The 23,293-nt window shown below is 39.0% G+C and overlaps 2 protein-coding genes across 2 annotated transcripts; both read left to right on the top strand.

Annotated features, from left to right (window-relative positions):
• Positions 1-10,484, top strand: LOC148103600 (alpha-tectorin-like). Its single transcript, XM_087838153.1, has 18 exons — positions 1-31; positions 1,358-1,486; positions 2,632-2,750; positions 3,015-3,218; positions 3,436-3,456; positions 3,628-3,739; positions 3,879-4,008; positions 4,560-4,797; positions 5,019-5,175; positions 5,302-5,389; positions 5,501-5,563; positions 5,681-5,880; positions 7,409-7,540; positions 7,633-7,820; positions 9,463-9,614; positions 9,716-9,961; positions 10,044-10,203; positions 10,398-10,484. Exons 1-18 carry the CDS (start codon positions 1-3, stop codon positions 10,482-10,484), a joined length of 2,457 nt encoding a protein of 818 aa, XP_087694279.1.
• A 1,670-nt stretch (positions 10,485-12,154) lies between these two features.
• On the top strand, positions 12,155-12,850 carry LOC148103599 (uncharacterized). Its single transcript, XM_087838808.1, has one exon. The coding sequence runs from the start codon at positions 12,155-12,157 to the stop codon at positions 12,848-12,850; it is 696 nt and encodes a 231-aa protein (XP_087694934.1).
• Positions 12,851-23,293: the final 10,443 nt, after the last annotated feature.

Genomic DNA, 23,293 nt, shown 5'->3' with positions numbered 1-23,293 from the left:
ATGAACACAGTCACGAAGAGTGTAAGACAAGGTGCTCTTGATTCATTTGCAGTGGACCTGTAAGCAAAACAACAATACAAAGTACTTCAACCATTACATACTGTTCATACTTAAACCCCTCACAGTATGAAGAACTAACAAAACAAACAGGAGCAGAAACTGAAACTGTGGATCCAGAGTCACTGATAGCTAAAGGAGCAAAAACATAAAATAAATTTTAAAAAAAACAACAGGAATAAAAACATCACAACTACAATTGCTTGCACATATGAGTTGCAGGAGATGCAGTAGTCCAGTAGATTTTAATTCTAATCCTGCTGGTTGCAAGTGGGTTGCAAAGATATCAACCAGCATTCCTCAACCAGCAAGTAGTTTTTCCTGCTTTGTTTCATTTGAGACCTCTTATTTTTTTAACATGTTCTGTGAACCTCTGAAGTGACACGCCTTTAACATAAAAGTTTCTATTATTGTTACTAGTAAAACAAACACAACACTAAAGAAGAGGCGTGTAGCAATGTCAAGAGTCATAACAGCATTTTTAACATCACTGCAGTTTCTGTTTGTATGTTTACCTTTATAAACAGTAAAGTGCAAAAGTCTTGAGCCATGGCTCATTTCTTTACATGTTGCTAGGTAACTAGAAAATAGGTGCAGTGATTTATTGAACTTTGCAAACATATGTAAGTACAATATATAGGGCAAAAACAGACTTTGTAGAATGAGCATGAAAGTGAAAATTTTATCATGATGACCTTAATACTTTACACAGTCTCAACCATCTTAGGCAACTTTCAGAACAGACAAACCTTGACAAATCTTCCACAGATGGTTGTAAACACTTACTGTAGTATATCTCTCCTAATGTACTCTGTATATATTTATGAAAACTAAAAATGTCAAGTGTGGATTAATCAATCCATCAGATCTGTTGCCACTGATTCTCAGTCCAGTTCTTGTGTAACTTCGTTCCTTGAGAATGGCTTCTTGACAGCCACCCTTCCACTGATGTAAAAGCATAAAATTATCCAAATGGAGGAATTATTGAGGGGAATACTGCTGCTCAGGTCCTGAAGACAACACACTTGTGAAAACAGATTTTAAAGAATACAAAGATTCTTGGCATGAAAGCTGCTTTTATCTAAATCATGACAAACTTGTCCTTTCATAAGACAAAGAATATTAGTTTTGAGTATTTCTTTAATCCTAGACTGACAAACCCATTGCCAGTTTTTGTTTCTCTTGTTGCCATGATGATGTAACAAGAGGTTGGATAAGCATCCATCAGTGTTATGTTTCCATTAGGTGTCTCTATAACAAAATCCACCTCCACCCTTGTCCTGCTGGGTGTGGACTGCAGCGAGGAACCACATAAAGAGAGACGGACGGAGAGAGCAGCGTCCTCTTCACAGAGACACCAACAGAAGAATCACCAGAGAGCCTCCTGAGCAGCAGCCTTCATCCTCCTCATCCTCCATCAGAGCTCCAGGTAAGACGAGCTGCACACCTGGACTCTTGCTTTGCCTCTTGTAACTCACATCAGGACGGCTCAGTGGACACATTTCAGAGCTGAACAACACATCAGTGTTAGGACTGTTAACAGACTGCACAACAAACACACAGAAACGGGCTCTGTGGCTTCAACAGGATAGCTGTAGGTGAGGAAAAACATACACAAACCTAATTAACTATAACTGAAGTGAACTTATGACAAACTGGTTTACAACACATGATCATATTTTATTCTCTGGATGAAGGCTTCAAACTTTAAATCTGTGAGATTACACGTCACAGAAAATTGTGTTTATTGCAGTTTAGAGAGCAAATCTGTCAAATATCAGTGCAACGACTCAGATTTCACAGATGAATAAAGGAATATAAGGACATTTGTCCTTGTTTTTGTAACAATGTACAACACTGAGTATGAATGTTAGAATTTCACTTATCGCACAGCTTCATCAAATGTGTGTGTTTAAGGGTTCTGTCAGCTGATTGGCCCTCTCCATCATGCTCCACCCTCTGCTCTTCCTGTGTGTTCTCTTTCCACTGACAGGTAAAACACACCCTTGGCAGCCATTTTGAAAGTGTTCTCACACTACCTGCTTTCTAACACAACATTGTAATGCGCTCAACAAAATTAAGTTCACACCCACTACACTGAGCTTGACTATAGCAAAGCTTACCGGGCCACTCACTGAGCCTCCATTAAAACATTAAAACACTGACCATTACGCTAAAATTAAATGTTATATATATTTATATTCACCTAAGTTCATTCTATTACATTCATACTATAAAAGGGAAAATACATTTATAGAAAGTAAACATAAAGTTAAAGAGACCAATCAATAGGAAAAGTTAGACCATATTTGTTTCATCCATCTTTTGAATTCAGCTTCTCATCGTTGCGGTTTTATTACCCTCAGTATCCAGAAGTCTTATAAAGCTGTCATTTCCTGTTATCTTTCTGTCCAAGAACAGCTAACTGATGATGTCATAGTAAAGCTTTACACTGATTGGTGAACGCTGTTTAATCCATTCATGAAGTCAGTTTTTCAGCCTGCAGCGCTCCCTGTTTGTCCAACCAGCTAACAGACTGTAGCTCACAGCTCTCATGTGTCTCTGTGTCTTCAGGTGCTCAGCAGATCATCAGTATAAACACAGATTTCTCGCAGTTATACTTTGGTTCTTCAGTGTTGAACACCAGCTCATGTCCCATCACATATTATGGACAGAAGTACGAGCAGCTCTATGTGAGTAGGATGAAGCCTGATGTTTTAGGAGATCTTTGTGTTTCCATCAGCAGTGAATGAAGGTCAGACTCTCTGTTCACGGGTTCAGGCCCTCAGCTGGGTTTAAGCTCAGAGTCTCATTAATGTCCTCTGCAGTGATGCTGAGTATTTGAACATCACCTGATGCAGCTTCCTGAAGCAGAGCGAGAGCTCTGACTGAAACAGGTCAGTGATACAAAACACAAGACATTTGATTTATCCTATTGTGTCTCTGTTTTTCCACAGGTGAACTTCACTAGTGGAAATATTGTGGTGTGTTTCAGGCCTGAAACTGGAGACTGTCTTGTGGGGCCTCCAGCAGGCTCAGAGAAATTCTATGCATGGCGACAACAACCATATCCTGGTGAAGAACAGTTTATTCATGATCATTTTCCAACCATTAAGAACAGTCTGGAATGCTACATTGTAATTGCCTTCACCAATACGAGTGTGAGTGTTGATCTGACTGGTGATACTTTTCATTATTTTACTTCAAGTTAATTGTATTATGACTCAAACCCAAAAATAAAAATTTGAGGTTCTATCACATCAAACACTTTTCTAAAAGCTTTTAGAGGAAACTTCCTGACAGTGTCCAATTTTTTTTGGTGTACAGAATGGTTTGACTCTATATAACCTCGGGACACAAGCGTTTCTCTACTTGCAGATGCACACCTATGGCTCAGTGGTGAGTCTATGTGTGTATATAAACAATTATAATACTGTGTTTGAGTTCATGAGACATGTTTAATACTTTGTATCTATTGCAAGTATGTGTATCTGACTTAATATTAATAGGTGTCAAGTTGTGTGTCTCTGCTTCGTGGTTGTAACGTTTGTTGGCTTTGCTTCTGTTTAGCTGTATGAGGTTCAGGCCAGAGGGATCACAATCAACACAGTACATGTTACAAACACTCCTAGCAATATGCAAATTCAGGCCTTCTTAGACATCAGTGGATGCAGACATGCAGGTTGGTGAATCTCTGGCTCTAAAACATAACTTTGGGATTCTGTGAAATTGAACTATTTGAATCTTATGTGATTTTTGTGCTCGCAGTTGCTAAAGGAGTCAGTTATTTGTGAGTGTTTAAAACCTCCTTAAATTCTTAGGTGTTCTGTATGAATATGGTGCAGTGTGGAGCTCTGATCCCAAAACCTGCTCTGTTCTCACCTGTAACGAGACAGCAGCCATCCACACCTCTGGTTGTGTTCCCCCGGAGCGTTGTCAAGGCAACAACATGTAAATATGTCCTCTTGCATTTTGAAGAAACCTTGTCATTAAAAAAAGAGAACCCCAACCCTAACCTCAATGAGGATTTTTAATTTTTTTTTTTAGCTGTTTCATGAGGTTTCACTCATAGCGGGTCACCTTACAAAAAAAACAGAAAACTTTTATTGTGAAAGAGCAGCAGCAGGAAGTGTTAGTATTACATCAGCAGTGATTGGACTCATTTTGAACAGCAGCTCTAATCAGAGGAAAGAGATCAGTGAACAGTGAGTTTGATAAGAGGCTCACACTTCATACACAGCTGCTGATTCACAGCTGGATTATTTGATGAATCAGGTTTCAATAAAACACCGACTGCTTCCTGCTGATGCTTAAATAAAGCTGGAGATGGTCCCACATCATGCAAGCTGCTGACATTTTTAGGCTGGTGTTTCCTGTAGCGCCACCATCAAGTTTTTCTATGACGTGTCCTGAACACAAGAGCTCTCCCTGGTGGCCTCTGCCTTCAGCAGCAGCTCTTGGTGATATTTTTTGCTGCTTATTTACTTTTCTGCCTTCATCAGCTGCATGTTGGATTCCACCTGCACTGTGATCGGCCCCCCTGTTATTGATGTCCACGGCCAGATTAACTCCATCCAGGATCGGTGTGCATACTCTCTGTTCTCGACTCCATCACTCCCAGACTTCCATGTTCTGGGGAACTTCAGGGACCGCCGTCGTAAAGATGTGAGCTTTTTGGACAGTGTGACGCTGCATGTGGACGGGCATTACATTCACCTGGAACAAGGTGGGAGAGTTCAGGTAAGCGACCTACAGCCACAGTTCATGTGTCAGAGTGGAGTCTGATCCAAAGTCCTCCCTCATCCTCTGCTGTGTCTCCTCTCATCTTTCTTCTCAGGGCTGTTAGAAGCAGTTCTTTCAGAGCTGCTGAACTCAGTGGTTGTTGCTGTGAAATCAGCCTGTTTGTGTGTTTGACATGTTTCACTCAGTGTTTCCTCCACTTTGTCTCTGCTGTGATGCAGCTGAACGACTCCACGCTGACCCTCAGCAGCTCATCTAAGCTGGTTCACGGTGTGCAGCTCTCCAAGGACCAAACTGGAGTCACCGCCAAGCTGTCGCTCTCCAACCTCATCATCTCTGTCTTCTTTGATGGCGACACCGCACAGATCCAGTTTAAAAGTACATACAAAATTACGTATATATATGATATAAACTTTAAACTGTGCTGTTATTTATTGAGCTGCTGTGTTTGTCCAGTTTGAATATTGATGCTGATCTGACTCTTTCTGTCCTGATCCTGTGCAGGACCTGCTGGTTCATCTGTGGAGGGTCTGTGTGGAAACTCCAGCAGGTCTCTGAGTGACCTGAGACTCTCTGAGTACAGCTCCACCAGGTAAGACCTCATCACAAGCTCAGAGTCCCTCTGACTGCTGCTGCTGCTGATGTTGCAGATAGTCTGTGTTTGTATGAATGAGCCTGAACTTTGTTGTTTGTCGCCCCCTAGCTGTGAGATACAGTACAGTGAGCCTGCTGACAGCATGATCAACTGCACCAGTGTGACTGAACGGTGAGCAGACTGATCCACACAGCAGGAAACATCTGTGTCTGTGTTATATTATGATCATGTAACTTCAGCACAGATTTCAACACTTGATATTCTTTATTTTATTTATCTGTGGTACAGCTGTAATCTCCTGAAGGAGGCGCCCTTCTCCTCCTGTAACAGTCACATCGACCCAGAGCCCTACATAACCGCCTGCACCGACACTTTGTGTAAATATCCTGCAGTGGACGGACTCAACTGTCAGTTCCTGAAGGCCTACGCCAGAGCCTGCAGTCTACACAACCACGCTCTGGATGGCTGGACATCAAAGACCGGCTGCTGTAAGAACTTAATGACAATCATTCTTTTAAAACCCTGCTGTTATGCTGCAGGTCAAACTGACCCATTCTGATGTAAATAAATAAATAAATAAAATAAGAAAAATTAAAATAAAATGAAAATCGAAATTTCTTATTAAAAAGTACATTGATGTGAAAATTCTTGTGCTTGGCCTAAAAACTGTAATCAGCATAAAATGAAAGTGATTCATTTCACATATTTGAAAAAGTGACCCATAGTCTTTCAAAAGCAATTTGTTTCTTTGCAACTGTGAGACATATTTCACCTCAAACACACAAACACATCTTTCCCTATTGACCTTGCTCTTAATCCTCAAATATACATCAGGCAAAACTGTATATACAAAACATAATAAAGACAGTGTCAGGGCCCACTAGGATGTTAGTGACTTGTGTGACAGACATCAAATCAGTTTTTGAACAGGTAATGGCCAACTCAATTTTAAAAAAATGATTCTTGAAGTGAATAATCTAAAAGAACAGTCTATTTTGGAGGAGAATTGGAAGGATGGATATTTGGAGGTTCTCATCCTGCCTGCAATCTATAGGTCAAAGGATGAATCAGCACCCAATCTATGGGATGCAGAGACATATATTTTGTACCACAATGTGATATTTTCTCCTCCAGAGTTAATAACAGAGAGACGAGTGCTGTCAGATGAAACAGAGACAAGCTGGCAGCTATTATTACTCCATAAATAAAATAAAAATGTAAAATATAAATAAAAGAACAATGTCTTGAAAAACTGTTGTATTTTATATGTAGGACTTTCCAATGTACTTAAAAATTGAAATATACATTTTTTTATAATATATCCTCACTGAATAAGAATCAGAATACTTTATTAATCCCGAAGGAAATTAGGGCTACAGCAGGCAGCACGCTAATGGCGCATGCGCACTTACAAAGGAACCTTCTGACCAACTTTACACAAACATCACATTGGGGAGACATGTCAGAAAGGTAGGCTGATAGGAAAAAAACAACGAAGATTATATCTAAGGTAAAAAAAAACACCTTTGGATTATTGATTGAAATGGTTAGTAAATGGGGTTAATAATGATATCTTTACCATGTTTATTTAATTTTTTCGGTTTCTGACACATGGATTGGGGGAGGGATATCTCAGTAGGTAGAGTGGTTGCCCCATGATCGGAAGGTCGGGGGTTCGACCCCACTGAACGGCTACCCTGAGGTACCCCTGAGCAAGGTACCATCCCTACACACTGCTCCCCGGGCGCTGCATTGGTGGCTGCCCACTGCTGCTTGTAGAAGGTAAAGAGGAGGAGATGAAGGAGGAGCTTCACTGGGTCAATGGGTTAAATGCAGAGGACTAATTTCCCTACGTGGACTAACGCATACACATTATTACATTATTATAAGAAAACACCACCTGGATGAAACTGACCCAGGAACATTGTTGTTGTACCTGAGACACTACATAACAGGAGGATTAAAGAAGGAATTCAGAATGTTTTCAGGATAACACATCAGTGTGTCCCTCTGTAGCCTCTGAGGCCTTCTGTCAGGACAGGACCTGCAGTGATCACGAGTTCTGTGGTGAGAAGACGGTCGGTGGTGACACTCGCTGCTTCTGTCGGACCATTTTTGCCTCCAAGTACCAAGAAAACAACTCTTTGGGTACGACAGCTGTGACATCACCATGACAACAGGGCTGAATAATGGAGGAAAACTCTAACTGTGATTTTTCTGACTGATATTGTGACGTTCAGGTGATCCAACGGTCTGCATGCAGGACTCTGCTTCAGTCACTCTGGTCGGTTGTCTACTGGAGGACAAAGGCATCGACTACTCTGCTTTACAGCTCAACGACCCGACCTGCAGGGGTCAGGTGGACGAGCTCACCCGCATGGTGACCTTCAGCTTCAACAGCAGCAACAGCTGTGGGATGGTGATCATGGTGAGTATTATCTCCCCCTCTTTACCTTCTACAAGCAGCCAAACATCTTCCAGCTTCTGCTGAGCTTCTGCTGCTCTGCTGCAGTTTGGGATCTTTCTGCGGGATCAGCTTCACCTCTGACCTCTCTGACTTCTCTGTAAAAGGAAGACCCAAATAGGACTTCGCAAAAGAACTACCTTTGTTAACAATCTGTTGCAACCATAAACTTTACATATATGTTTCACTGGTACCTGATAATCAGTACTGGAATTAGTTCTTCCATTACTGAAACTGGGAAACAGACTTCCATTAGTGAACAACAGCCTATTAATTTTGTCAGATGTTTACATTAAATATGCTCCAAAAGGTCCATATTCAGAGAATCCAGTTAACTGAGGTGAAGGCTAACAGACAGCTAGAAGCTACAACAACCTGTCAAAGAGTCTATATATACTCCAGCATTCAGCAGCACGTAGATGAGTTATTTAAAAAGGTGCATAAGTTAACCCTTTAAGACCTACCATAGAACCAAGTCCGCCAGAGCTTATATTATATTTTTACATGCTGTAGTGCCATTTTTGGGAGCATTTCAAGTTGCTATACATCAATACAACCATTACAGCCTAGATTTTAATAATATGCAGGAATTAAGTGCATAGTGATTACATAAATTGCAAAAAAGTGCAATAAACTACAAAAAAATTGAAAATCGTTTTTGTTTTTTTAACATATATCTCTAGTTAGATAAATTTAAGAGGCTTATCCCTCAAAACTGTAAATACAAAAAAGTTGCACAAAATAGTTTCCCACCACAGGAAATTTATTTTGAGTGCCTTCATAGTTTTATTTTTGAAATACACCAATTTTTATACACTGCAGGAAAAACGAAAATAAATATTATAGTGCAAATTTGCAAAAAAGAAGCATATGCATCAAAATAAACTATTTCCAGCAGTGCAATATGAGTCCTAAGCTTCCCAGAAACGATACAGAAAGTCATAAAGTCAAAGATAACTTTTAAAAACACCAGTATAAGCTCATTGAGGGCCAGACCGTAAAAAACTACATTTCCGCGAAAATGACGTCACTTCCGGTTTCGGGCAGGTCATGGCGGACATGCGATAGTTCGCGCTGCCGTCTAATCCAATGTAGGAAGTGTTACAAACAGCTGATCGGATCGGCAAAGCCTGTTTCTGGAATATTATGTTTTTGTTGCTGCAAGCGCTTTTTATGCAGTTTTTGCAAAGCTATATGTGGAAGGAAACTGTGACTTAGGACAAGCTGATGGCATAAGATGTAAGTACAACTCCTCCGGTTTCATATGCAAAAAAAAATATTGCGCTAGCTCACGTGGTTGCAGAGCTACCGGGATTTAAAAATAGTTACGCAAAACAGAGCGTGCCCGCTCCTACCGGTTTTAAAGGGTTAAAATAAAAAAAAAAAACACCATCTTAAAAGTGCCTAATGTAAAATGTTGAAAAACATTGTTAAAATAAGTAACATCACAGAACATAATGTTTTTTATCAGTGTGAAAACTCAGGGGTAATGTCACCCCCTTTACCCCATTTTTAACATGTCCTAAAAACTGTCAGATATTAAAGATGAAAAATAGAAAAAAGTTGTTCAGTAGCAATATCTGGTTGTTGTTCTGTGACTCCGCAGACCAACAACAGCCAAGTGATCTACAAAAACACCATCATGACCCAGAACAGCTCCTCTGACATCATCACTCGTCACGACCAAATCTCCATCGACTTCTCCTGCGTCCAAACTCAACCGGACATCAAGACTGAGACCTTCAGGATCAGAGACAGGTGTGTGGTGGCTGCTGGTTTCCTTTGAATTACTTTAAGATGTGAAGCTTCTCATGAGGTTTGTGAGTCAGAGAAAGCTGAAGTGTGTTTGTGTTCTGCAGCTCTGTGATCCAGCACATCACATCTGGAGTTTGGGATTACACTCTGACCATGAAGGCTTTCACTGACGTCGGCCGCACACAAGCTGTGGAGTCCAACACTGAGGTGCAGCTGAACCAGAAGATCTGGGTGGAGCTGAAGACTGATGGGCTGGATGGAGACATGGTCGTCATGGTGACCGACTCCTGCTGGGCAACAGACCAGCCATCCCCCGACAGCACTCCGAGATACAACCTGATCATAAACGGGTGAGACAGACTCAGACAGTCATGTGGTTTTGATCTCTCTCATGGACTCCTGAACAAAGTGTGTTTTCCTGTCTGTGAGCAGCTGTGCCAACCCTGCTGACCAGACTGTGCAGGTGGAGGAGAACGGACTGGGAACCTCCAACTACTTCTCCTTTAACATGTTCGAGTTCACTGGAGGCTCTGGTGAAGTCTTCCTGCACTGCAAACTCCACCTGTGCCCCAAACAGAACAACTGTGTCCCGGTACAGCTTTGTTACCAAACACACACACAGTCAAATGTATCTCTCTTCTGTTACGATCATTAAACAAATTATTTTCACTTATTCTTGTTTCTATTCTGACTCAAAGGCTCAAATGTTCTCAGCAGATTCAGTCCTGAATGAAAGGATCAGTGTTGATCTTCTAAAGTCTGGACTTTGTCTCTCTTTGTCTTTAGACTTGTCCTGCAGGTGCTCGCAGACGCAGATCTGCCAGGTCCAAATATGAAGGTGAAGCCTTCATCAGCATGACCTGGACTCATTAGGTGAGACACAGTCTGCTGTTTTAATAGTGCATGTAGCAAACATGTTTCCCACAGAGAAATGTTTCATTCAATTCAACAGAAAGATGTTAACTCTCAGTGACGGCAGCTGAAAGAAATATTTTTAAAAAAATTTAAACTCGACCATAATATTTTTTGATTTTTTTTTTTTTGCTATATTATGGCCCAACATACATATATTTGTTTCAAAATGTAGGGAGTAAAAGTAAATAGTTGTCAGAAAAACTACTCATGTAAAGTATAGATACATGTAATTTTTTCTCAAGTAGATTAATTAAATATTTGTACTTTGTAATATAAAAAAGTATTTATGCTTTGTTACTTCCCACCTCTGCTGTAGCCTGACAGTCCAGGATCAGGGTGAAGGTCCATCTCAAAGACTGAGGATGAGCCGATAAGAGAAAGAAGTGACACAACAGAGAGGACTGAGGGTTGTTCAGCAATAACAGTGTGGTCTACTTTATCTTCTCAGGTCGTTTCCATGGTGACTTGGACTGATCGACAGGTTACTGACCCCCACGATGATCCTTTACTTCTGATTGGTCCTGATCCAGATCTGCTGTGAACTCCCACAGCTGGAATAAGCAGATGTTTTTAGGACAGGACCACACTGTTGTCCGTGACACATGATAAAGCGCAGATGATGTTTTCTCAGTTTTATTAGTAACTTGGTGAAGGGAGGAGTGTGAGCTACATGTGATTTCCAGCATAACCATATAAATATATTTAGGGTAAATCTACACTCCTGAAATGTAACAGAATCAGATCTCACTAACACCGTTTCATTAATGTACTTGAGTGGTGGGTACTGACGTACTTACTTTGTAATTTTATTCATAGAAAGAAATATATGGTCACAGATGCCACACATCCATGAACAGTGAGGCATTTAACCCAAGATGATTTTTTTTATTTCTCAGGTTGTTGTAACTTAAGATGATTTAGGTAAGAAGTGAAAATATCCAAGAGAAGAGAAAGAAAATAAGATGCATTCTGGGAACATGAAGTGATTTAAAAGTAATAATAAATTTAAAAATCAGCTATCTAAGAAGGTGGTAATCAGAGTGAAATATGTAAAAGGGATTATCTAGTTTATCTTCGTTACCTTTATAGATTTTTACACGGATGTTTTAATGTTCTCATGAAATTATTCTCAGAGGTGATTGAAAATACAAAACTGTACAAAGTATTTTGTCTAGGAAATAAAGAACATATGTATGTTTCAGCCTCCTCTTAGGAAACAGACGATATGACAAATAACAGTTCAGCTGAAACTGAGACTTGACACTGAACTGTTTCCTTTATTGTTTTGCTATCTGTTCCAAAAAGCCAAAATTAATGGAGTTGGGTTAAAAAAACAAAACCAAAAAAACCCCTACCTTTTATATTGTTTCACCCAGATTTCGCACAGAAAGTGTTTATTTTAACTCTTGTCCATTTTCTAAGTGGTGGAGCCAGGCCACGCCGGGCTCCACCAACAGCTAACGAGGCTAGCTGCCAGGCCACGCCAGGCTCCACCATCAGCTAACGAGGCTAGCTGCCAGACCACGCCTGGTACCAACAAACAGCCAGCGAGGTTAATTGCCAGGACAGGCCGGATTTCGGCAACCCTCAAAGGTGGTTCACAACCAGCGGGCCTTAACGCCGTTAAGATGCCGCCTAAGAGGAGCACCGTTAATGAGGAGGAACTGGAGGACATAAAGAAATCCCTAAACTTTATGTCAGAAGAAATAACAATTTCAAAACAACAAAAACTGATACTTAATTTAATGGATGATATTAAAGAACTAAGAAGGCAGAGCGAGGAAAAGGACAAGAAGATTGCTATACTGGAAGGACGGGTGTCAGATCTGGAACAATATTCAAGAGTAAATGATGTGATAGTGACAGGACTGGAAACTAAGCATCAGACATATGCAAGGGTAGCAGCATCAGAGAGAGGGGAGCCACTCGTGCAAGAGCTCCGCTCTTTGGAAGAGCAGGTACTGGCCTTCTTTAAAAGCAAAGGTATCGAAATGGACAATAAAAATATTGAGGGATGCCATCCTCTTCCGAGGAAAAACAAAAATCAAATACCTGCCATTATCATTCGATTTGTTAATAGAAAACAGAAAAAAGAACTGCTCAAGCAAGGAAGAAAGCTAAAAGGTACAAATGTTTATTTAAATGAACACCTAATCAAGAAAAATGCAGACATTGCAAGACAAGCAAGAATATTAAGAAAACAGAAGAAAATACAGTCAACTTGGACGTCAGACTGTAAAGTATTCATTAAGTTAAATGGAACACCAGAGCAGGCTAAGGTTCTAGTCATCGAAGAGATGACGGAACTAGAAAAATATAACTGATAAATGCAAAGCAGTGCTAAATATGATGGGACCGTCCAAGTGCACAACCAACGCAGATGTCTGACAATTTTCAACTAACAACTCATATAGATATTGAAAATAAGACATTGATGTATGACAGCAACATAGATCCTGATTGTAATTTCTTTAACAATAAGACAAATGAATGCAATTATTATACAAAGGAGCAACTTAAAAAGGAATTCAAGGTAGATCAGGGTATATCAATGGTTCACTTTAATAGTCGAAGCTTATATGCAAACTTTCAATCCATCAATGACTACATAACACAGTTTGAACAGCCATTCAATGTGATAGCCATATCGGAGACCTGTATAACTCCTGGAAAAGAAGAAGACTTTAAAATAAATGGATATGAATTCCTTCATATAGACAGGATCAACAAGAAAGGAGGTGGGGTGGCACTTTACATTGATAAAAACCTAAAGTACGAAAGAATGGGAAGAATGACAACTGTTATTGATGGAGTGATGGAATGCTTATCAGTGGAAATAAGTATGGAAAAAAGGAAAAACCTAATTGTCAGTTGTATATATAGAACACCAGGATCTAAGATTGAGATATTTAAAGATAATATGGAGGACTTATTTACAAATATAAATCAGAAAAGAATGTTTATTTGTGGGGACTTTAATATTGACTTATTGAATCCAAATCATAATAAGAATACAGAAGAATTTATTGATTCCATGTACAGCATGGGTTTATTTCCACTGATAACAAGACCGACCAGAATAACATCTCATTGTGCAACTCTATTAGATAATATATTTACAAATATAATAGAAGGAAATATAAAAAGTGGGCTGTTAATCAATGATATAAGTGACCATTTACCAGTCTTTGCATCTTATAATTGTCATTATAAAGTGAACAACGATGGACATAAGATTATTTACAAAAGAATAAGAACAGAGAAGACATTAAATTGTCTTAGAAATGAACTTTTAAAGCAAGATTGGAATATTGTATATGAACAAACAGAAGTTAATAAAGCTTACGAAGGATTTTTAAGAACATTTAACACATTACTTGATAAAAACTGCCCAGTAATTGAAATCAATAGGAAACACAACTATGCAGGAAGCCCATGGATGACTAAAGGACTACAAAATGCCAGCAAAAAAAATAATACCCTATATTGAGAATTCATAAAAAAGAGAACAATAGAAACTGAAAGGAAGTATAAAACTTACAAAAACAAATTAACTAATATAATGAGATCCTGTAAAAGAGAGTATTACATTAAAAGGTTAGAACACAATAAAGATAACACAAGAGATATATGGAATGTATTAAACAGTATAATCAAAAATGAATGAAGGAATAATGATTACCCTGGGTACTTTATAGAAGGGACAAGAAGTATTAATAACATGGAAGAGATAGTAAATGGCTTTAATGAATTCTTTGTAAACATAGGGCCAAAACTGGCAGAAGAAATAAAGGTTGATGGAATAGAAAGGGACACTGGTGAAAATATTGAAAGGAATAGTAGCTCAATGTTTTTAAGAGCAGTGGAAGAGAAAGAGATTTATGACATAGTTAGAGGATTTAAGAACAAAATCAGTACAGACTGGAATGATATTGATATGGTAACAGTAAAGACAGTTATTGATGGTATTGTAAAACCATTAAAATATATATTCAACTTGTCGTTTCAAAAAGGGTTTTTTCCACAAAAAATGAAAGTTGCTAAAGTTATTCCCATTTACAAAACCGGTGAAAGGCATAATTTTACAAACTATAGACCAGTGTCAATACTCTCCCAGTTCTCTAAGATACTGGAAAAACTTTTCATAAAAAGATTTGACAGTTTTGTGGAAAAATATGAATTAATGACAGATAGTCAGTATGGGTTCAGAAGCAACAGATCAACAGCTTTGGCATTAATAGATTTAATGGAAAAGATAACGGAATGTATGGATAATAAGAGGTATGCGCTCGGCATTTTCTTAGATCTAAAGAAAGCGTTTGATATTGTTAATCATGAAATTCTATTAAAAAAACTGGAAAAGTACGGGTTTAGGGGAGTGGTTTTGGAATGGTTAAAAAGCTATGTAGGGAATAGGCAACAATATGTACAAATAAATGAATATAAATCTAATTTGATGGATATAGCTTGTGGAGTACCTCAAGGTTCAGTACTGGGTCCAAAAATGTTTATTATGTACTTAAATGATATCTGCAGAGTATCGGAGATTTTAAAGTTTGTAATATTTGCAGATGACACAAATATACTGTGTTCAGGTGTGGAATTGCCACAGGTTTTGGAGATGATCACACAGGAATTAACGATATTAAAGAAGTGGTTTGATATAAATAAATTATCATTGAATCTAGATAAAACCAAATTTATGTTGTTTGGAAACCAAAAGAGAAACATCAAAGTAGAAATATGTGTTGACAATGTATATTTAGAAAGAGTAAATGAAATAAAATTTCTTGGGGTGATCATTGACCACAAGCTCTGTTGGAAGCCACATATTACTTATGTTCGGGGGAAACTGGCACGGGGCATTGCCGTCCTAGGGAAAGCAAAGTATATGCTGGATCAGAAAGCACTGCACATTTTATACTGTGCTTTACTACTGCCATATATGAGCTACTGTGTAGAGATCTGGGGAAACACATACAAAAGTAACACACAAACAATAACTGTAATACAGAAAAGGGCCATTAGATTAATAAATAATGTGGGGTACAGGGACCATACAAATGCACTCTTTGTCAAAATGCAAGCTATTAAATTCCAAGACTTGGTGAAGCTTAAAACAGCGCAAATAATGTATAAAGTAAGAAATAAATTGCTTCCAAAAGAAATCTGTAAATTGTTCATAGAAAGAGAAGGTGGGTATAACTTAAGAGGGAAATGGAATTTAAAAATACAAAGTGCTAGAACAACTTTAAGAACTATGTCTATCTCAATTGCAGGAGTTAAATTATGGAACAGTCTAACAGAAGAAATAAAAGACAGTAAAAACATAAAACAGTTTAAAGTAAGATATAAAAACCTAATTTTAAATAAGTATAAGAATGAAGAAAACGGGGTTAACCCAGGACGGTAATGTTGCTGGTAATGGTGTTGTAGTTCTTTTTTGGGGTTTTTTTTTGTTTTGGTTTGTTAGTTTTTCCATAACTTGTGTATCTGTATTTTTTATATGAAAGAAACTATACTGTGGTGGGGCTTGCTAATTTCTTGTTTTTGATTTATGTATGTTTTGTTTTGTTTTGCTTTACTTTTGTTTCATATGTTGTTTGTTTAATTTAAGACTAAAAAAAAAAAAAATTAAATGAATGAGAGGTAAAACTTGAGGGGGTAGGGACAAATAAGTAAATACTTCTGCCTACTCCTTTTCAAACAAATAATGGAATAATATTTTGTAATGATTGTGAAGGCTCATGTTTGAAATGTTTGAAATAAAAATGAACTGAACTGAACTGAACTGAACTAAGTTGGTTGCCATTAGATCTTCCCAGCTCCAAATTCACCTTCAGTTCTCAAAAGCATCATTTCCAACATACCTGCTTGATGTGGTATATTTTTATGCTGGTTGGCCTACCTGATGCAACTCCACAAGGATTTGTGTCACGTGGTTAAATAAAGACATTGTTGGGAACATTTAATGTCATCACATTGACCACTGTAGCACAGCATCACTGACCTTCTTTCAGCAGTGGCATAATTTTTAGCCCAACTTAATTTCAGTTGATTTTGCTTCCATTTGAAAAATAATAAATGTAATATCAATTTGTGAAGAACATTTCCCACTGAGGAATATTTCTGCAATATTCCATAATCATCTAGAAAAATTTCACTGGATTTTTACTGAAAGACCCAAGAGGACTCTAACTTGCAAGCTGGACTATATAAAAATATCATCCCTACTGGTCGCTATGATCAAGCAATGGCCTCTGGTGCAGTGCTTCCTGATGCGTCAAAATAGTCCAAGATTTTTAATTTTAAATTGGTTAAATTCTGTGCAAACTATTCATACCATAATAAATGAATGGGAATCAGTGGCTGTGTAAAGACTGTGGAACAAAAAGAGAGAAATAAAAAATGTTACATCACATTTTAAAAATAATCTGTAGTAACCAAATAAAGTGACTTCTGGAAAAAACTTTTATGGTCAGATAAGACAAAGATTGAGCTATTAGGCCATAGAACCCCAACCTCAACAGTTTTAAAGATTTGTGGATTACACAAAAGCCAGGTCTGTGCCAGGAAATACCTCAGTTTAAACTGTACTAAAAGAGCGGTCAGTTTTTCAGACAGAGGGTGGGCAATAGTGATGGGTCGTTCGCGAACGAAATGGCTCTTAGAGCCGACTCTTTGCAGTGAACGACGCGAGCCGGCTCCTTATTGGGAGCCGTGAGGTTTTTTTTTCTTTCTCTCACCCTCTCTCTCGCCCTTTTTTCCGCTAAACTCGCGCGCTGCCTGTACCGGCAGAGGGGGAAGGGCGTTAGTTACACTCGCAGTAGCACAGGATCAGAGCCAGAGAGAAAGAGAGCAAGGGACAACAACGTCACATTAGAAAGGTATAGTAATCATCCACTATTTTCAGTTGCAGATGATAAAGGATTCAGAAATCATGCAGGCCCATATGACAGAGAATGTGCATCTTCTTTTTGTTTTAATATTTTAATTTATATTTAATTGTGTTGTGGTTTGCAGTGTTTTGTGTTGTTTCACGTTAAATTTGTTTAAAAGGAAAAAGCTGAAAATTTAAATAGTTAAAAGTTTGAAATGTAAATAGTTGTTCTTTGTATTATATGATTTATTTATTACATTTTATGTGGAGTGAATAAATAAAGTATATTTATGGTGGACCTTAGAGACAAAGCACGTACAAACTCCAAAACACGTAAAAACTCCAAAACGCGTAAAAACTCAGACGCACTTACAAACCCCGAAGCACGTACAAACTCCAAAACACGTAAAAACTCGAAGCACGTACAAACTCAGAATCACGTACAAAAGACAACAGAAGTGCTCCAGGATGCTAGGGCGCAGTGTTGAGCTTTTGTTACCTAGTGGCTGCACAAGCCAGGAAGTATCAACAATCGGATTTGGTGTGTGGTAGTAACAGGTAAATGATTTTTTTTTTTAATTATTTGAATAAATATGAGTGCTTGTCTATAAATACACAAACAATACACATATGCTTTCAATTGTGTAATTTAAGTGATCTGGGTAGCTCTGTTTTGGAAGTTCAGTTCATGCTAGAAATGTGTTTTGGAGTTTGTACGTGCTTTTTGGAGTTTGTACGTGCTTTGTCTCTAGGGGCCATATATAAACAACCACTTTTTTTAACATTAGTAATTCCTTTTCTGCATAATTTTATATTATTGTTAATGATTAAATAATTAAAGCAACAAAACAACCTGAAGAGCCGGTTCGGAGCCGAAAGAGCTGGCTCTTTTTAGTGAGCCGAGCCGAAAGAGCCGGATCTCTAAAAAGAGCCGGAAATCCCATCACTAGTGGGCAAAGGAACTGAATTATTTCTTTAATAGGTTTGATTCAGCCATGAGGCAGTCTTCAACATCATCTGCAGAGTTACCCACCCCCACTACTGCTGTTTCACCTCTGACACCCCAGACACTTCCTCCTCTACTCACCCTGCTCACTCCTCCCCACCCCTAACAACAGCATCTCACACTCAACACAAGGCTCCAGCCTGTCTCTCTCAACGACCCAGGTTAAGAGGGAACTGAGGGGGGTTAAAGCCAAGAAGGCAGCGGGTCCAGATGGCATCAGCTCAAGGGTCCAGTGTTGGGAAGGTTACTTTTAAAATGTATTCCACTACAGATTACATGAATAGAACAGAATACATGCCCCAAAATGTATTTTGTAACGTATTCCGTTATGTTACTCAATGAGAGTAACGTATTCTGAATACTTTGGATTACTTAATATATTATCATGCTTTTTACAACTACGTGAATGTACTATTGCTGTGATTTATTACTGTTATTGAAGGTCCGTGGCTCCGAACCGTAGTAAAGGGACCTCTGACTAATACGTCGGTTTCCGTGTCGGGCTCGTAGCTGAAAAATAGCTTTACTTTGTTTTGTGGGTCAACTTTGCTTATTGTTTCGGAGGAAAACACGAAAACAGTGTACAGTCAAGTCTTAATAGCGTACTTACCACTGGGCTCGTCAGCCACTCTTCTTGGCTGCAGTGGTTATTATTATATTTACATGCTTCCAGCTCCCGTTTCTGGTCGGTGACAACTTGTACTTTTCCACTCCCCTTTTTCTCCCTCCTCGCTCTCACAGACACATGGGTACGTGTATGCAGTCCATTCTCCCTGCAGCACGGACTACACTGCCCATGAGGCTACATGCATTAGGGAATTGCCTGTAACACTCTGCCTATTGCCTTCATATTAAATAATTTTTGTATAATAATTTTAAAAAATATTTCTTCACTCACGGGCGTAAGTAGGGGTGACCAGGGCCGCGATATAGAGAGACAGGTATTAGAGCTTCCTATTGCGTGTTTTGTTTGGGTTTCCACCGCCGTGGAATTACCAGAAATAGAGAGACCGTAGCCTAACATATGAAACAGGAAAAAATCACCAATTGAACGGTAACTGTAACAGATACATTTACTCATATTTTGTATTTTAAATACGTAACGCCGGTGCATGTATTACTCCCCAACAGTGCCTGTTGATGAGATCTTGTGCCGTTCCTAAAACACCGGCCTCCAACTCTTAAAGAGACACGGGTGTCCCTAAATTTAGCAAATATTAGCTTCAGGCTAGCTTGCTACGATGTATAGGCTAATACCAGCATTTTACCACAACTTCACCAGATGTAGCTAAAAAAACTAAACTAATGTCCAGCCCAGTGGAGCAGCTAGGAAAGATGACAAAAAATGATTACTTACCTGCGGTTTAGAGGGTCAAGCTGAAATTGAAGCAGCCATTGAAATACGGAAGAGAGAAAGATGGAAGCTTGGTCAGCACTTGTGGCCTCTATAATGTGTGCGAATACATGCGGGTCGGATACTGGAGTGCAAAGTTACTTATGGAAAATGGACAAGAAAACGTCAAAGCCATCAGGTCCTTTGGATAATGGCAGGTATTATGTATCCTTAAACAAGATAACATTCATTAGCAGGGATTGGACTACGCAGCTCTCTGTGAGTGGTACACATGGCCATGGATCAGTGGGCTTTGGAAAAAGACACAAAAGATGGAGTTATTCTATGTTTATGCTGTCAGCTGCCTCCTCTTCTCTCCCCTCCCTCTCCTGTTTCTACTTCAATCATGAAACTGATCAATGATCAGCTGATCAGCTTTTCTCTCTCGTTTGTTTATCGCCCACTTCGCGCCAGAAAGAGGAAACCAGCGGATGTCGCGCTAAACAACAGCAGCACTTTTAAGCTTGATCAGCTGTTGTTAGAATTTATTTAATATTAATTTCTAGTATCAGCTGATGTTTGCTGGAGCCACAGCTGCAAAAAAGCTGCTGGTCATGATGTCAGTTTGGTTATCTGGTGAGAGGGAAACATGAAGATAAAACCAGGAGATGTCCTTAAATCAAATCAAATCAAATCAAATCAAATCAAATCAATTTATTTATATAGCACTTTTCACAGGATAAAAACCACAAAGTGCTTCACAGTGATATAAAACAGAAATACATAAAATACATTAATAATAAAACACAGCACAAATCTAATTAAAAGCCAATCTAAATAAATGAGTCTTAAGCTGCTTTTTAAAAGAATAAATACAATCAAGGCAACGTAATGATGGAGGGAGAGCATTCCACAACCTGGGGGCCACCGCTCTAAAAGATCTATCTCCTCTGGTCTTAAAACGAGTTCGTGGGACTACCAACAGCCTTTGATTAGAAGACCTCAGGCTGCGAGAGGGAGCGTGGGGTTCTAAAAGATCAGAAATGTAAGCAGGGGCATCACAAGACAAAGCTTTAAAAGTCAGTACCAAGATTTTAAAATGAATTCTAAAATGTACTGGAAGCCAGTGTAATGAACGTAACACTGGTGTAATGTGCTCTCTTTTTCGTGTCTTAGTTAAAAGCCTTGCAGCAGCATTCTGGACTGACTGGAGACGGTCAAGATTCCTTTTGCTCAAACAAAGAAAAAGACTGTTACAATAATCTAAGCGAGAAGAAATAAAAGCATGAATAACCATTTCTAACTCAGACTTAGACAGCAAAGTTCGCAGTTTGGAGATGTTTCTTAGCTGAAAAAGGCAGTTCCTAATTAACTGGCGAGAGTGTTGTTCTAGGGACATGGCAGAATCAAAGATCACACCAAGGTACCTGAGGCTCAGGTGAACAGATGAGCCAAGAGAACCAAGATGCTGTTTGATTAGAGATATCTGGTTGTCAGGGGCAATAATTAATGTTTCTGACTTCTCAGAGTTCAACTGTAAGTAGTTGTCACCAAGCCACTGTTCAATGGAAGCTAAACATTTAATTAAAGAGGACAGTTTATGGACTTCCATCGGCTTAAAAGAACAATAGAGCTGAATATCATCAGCATAGAAGTGATAAGACACCTCAGGGAACTGCCTAATTATAAGTCCTAGAGGTAACATGTACAAAAGAAAAAGAATAGGACCCAGAACTGAACCCTGCGGTACCCCACATGTCAGATCCTTAGAATGTGACATAAACCGATTCGCAGAAACACTAAAAGATCTGTTGGAGAGGTATGACTGAAACCACTTCAAAGCCAGACCAGACACACCAACTACGTCCCGGAGCCTGTTAATCAGGATGGTGTGGTCAATGGTGTCAAAGGCAGATGTCAAGTCCAACAAAACCATGACTGAGGATGCTCCGGAGTCAGCTGACATCATAATGTCACTAGAGACTTTAAGTAATGCGGTTTCTGTTGAGTGACATTTACGGAAACCTGACTGAAATTTGTCATAAATTTCATGTTTTTCTAAAAAAGTGGTAAGTTGATCTGCAACTACTTTTTCCAGAATTTTTGATAATAATGGAAGCTTAGAGATAGGCCTATAATTCTTAAGCTGAGTTGGATCCAAACTGCTCTTTTTTAATATCGGCTCAACAACAGCATGTTTACAGAATGTAGGGACCACACCTGTTAAAAGAGAGGCATTGCATATCTCTACAATAGATGGGCCAATGACAGAGAGAGCATTTTTAAACAACCCAGCAGGTAGAATGTCATTTGCACAAGTGGTAATTTTCATTTTATCCAGCAGGAGTGAAAGGTCAAGTATGGTCATTGGGTTAAACACTGATAGTAAATGAGGGGGAGGTGACCCAGAGACACAAACAGATGGTATTGAAGAACCAATGCTCATACGGACATGATCAACTTTATCCACAAAGAAATTCAGAAACTCATCACTCTCAGATATAGATGTCACAGGTACTCGGTGGACCACGGGGGAAACAATAGAGTTTATGGAGTCAAACAGTACCTTGGAATTTCTCTTGCTTGATGATATTAACTGAGAAAAATATGCTGATCTGGCTGTTTTTATGGTTTCATGTAAGGAAACCCAAAGTTCCCTAAGGTGGAGCCTGTGAACTTCGAGTTTGGTTGATTTCCAAAGACGTTCTACTTTTCTACAGATTCTTTTGACCTTCCTTACATCATCATTTATCCACGGATGAGCTCTTTTTGGGGCAGCAATGACAGATTTCATAGGTGCCACTGAATTTAAAATCTCCAAGCAGTGATTATTAAAACACTGTGTAGCAACATCAGCATCAGTGCAGCCACTAATCACATGAGGGTCCAACATATTAGAAAACTTCAAAGCAACATCCTGATTTATGAACCGCTTATGGAACATGAGATTAGAAGGTGGTGCGTACAGTGGGAAGCTAAGACTAAAAGTAACACAGGAATGGTCACTCACTTGTACGTCTTTAACACAGACATTAGTTATGTCTAAGCCAAGAGAAAACACAAGGTCCAAGGTGTGGCCTTTAACATGGGTGGGTCCAGAGACATGCTGAATAAAACTAAAAGAGTCTGTAATGGATAGAAAGTCAGAGGCCATGCTACAGTTAAGATCATCCACGTGGAGGTTGAAATCCCCAATCATTAAGACTTTCTCCAGTTTAATAATGGAAGATAAAAAGTCCGTAAAATCTTTAATAAAAACACCAGCGGGGCCGGGAGGGCGGTAAATTAAAACACAATAAAATATATCTGAAGAACCAACCTTAAGAAGTTGTGACTCAAAGGAAGGGAAAAACTCAGAGTCCATAGTCCTGCAAGCGAAATTGTCTCGGTGAATAGTGACCAGACCACCACCACGACGGTCCAAACGCGGAGTTCCGATGAAGCGACAGCCGCCCGGGCAGAGCTCATTAAGGTGGATAAATTCATTCTCCCGCTGCCAAGATTCCGTGAGAAACATGAAGTCCAGACTATTACTGCTAAAAAAGTCA

Source organism: Neolamprologus brichardi, chromosome 3, assembly GCF_056152115.1.
Source record: "Neolamprologus brichardi isolate AB-2024 chromosome 3, ASM5615211v1, whole genome shotgun sequence".
NCBI lineage: Eukaryota > Metazoa > Chordata > Actinopteri > Cichliformes > Cichlidae > Neolamprologus > Neolamprologus brichardi.
The sequence above is the reverse complement of the archived record's forward strand: the minus strand, read 5'-3'. Positions and strand labels throughout refer to the sequence as shown.

Excerpts from the sequence above, each read along its gene's own strand:
- LOC148103599 (XM_087838808.1), top strand. The coding sequence starts at position 12,155 with ATGCCGCCTAAGAGGAGCACCGTTAATGAGGAGGAACTGGAGGACATA.
- LOC148103600 (XM_087838153.1), top strand. The coding sequence starts at position 1 with ATGAACACAGTCACGAAGAGTGTAAGACAAG. Across the intron at positions 4,009-4,559 it reads CGTTGTCAAGGCAACAACAT|CTGCATGTTGGATTCCACCT; the intron begins GTAAATATGTCC and ends TGCCTTCATCAG. Across the intron at positions 7,541-7,632 it reads CCAAGAAAACAACTCTTTGG|GTGATCCAACGGTCTGCATG; the intron begins GTACGACAGCTG and ends TGTGACGTTCAG.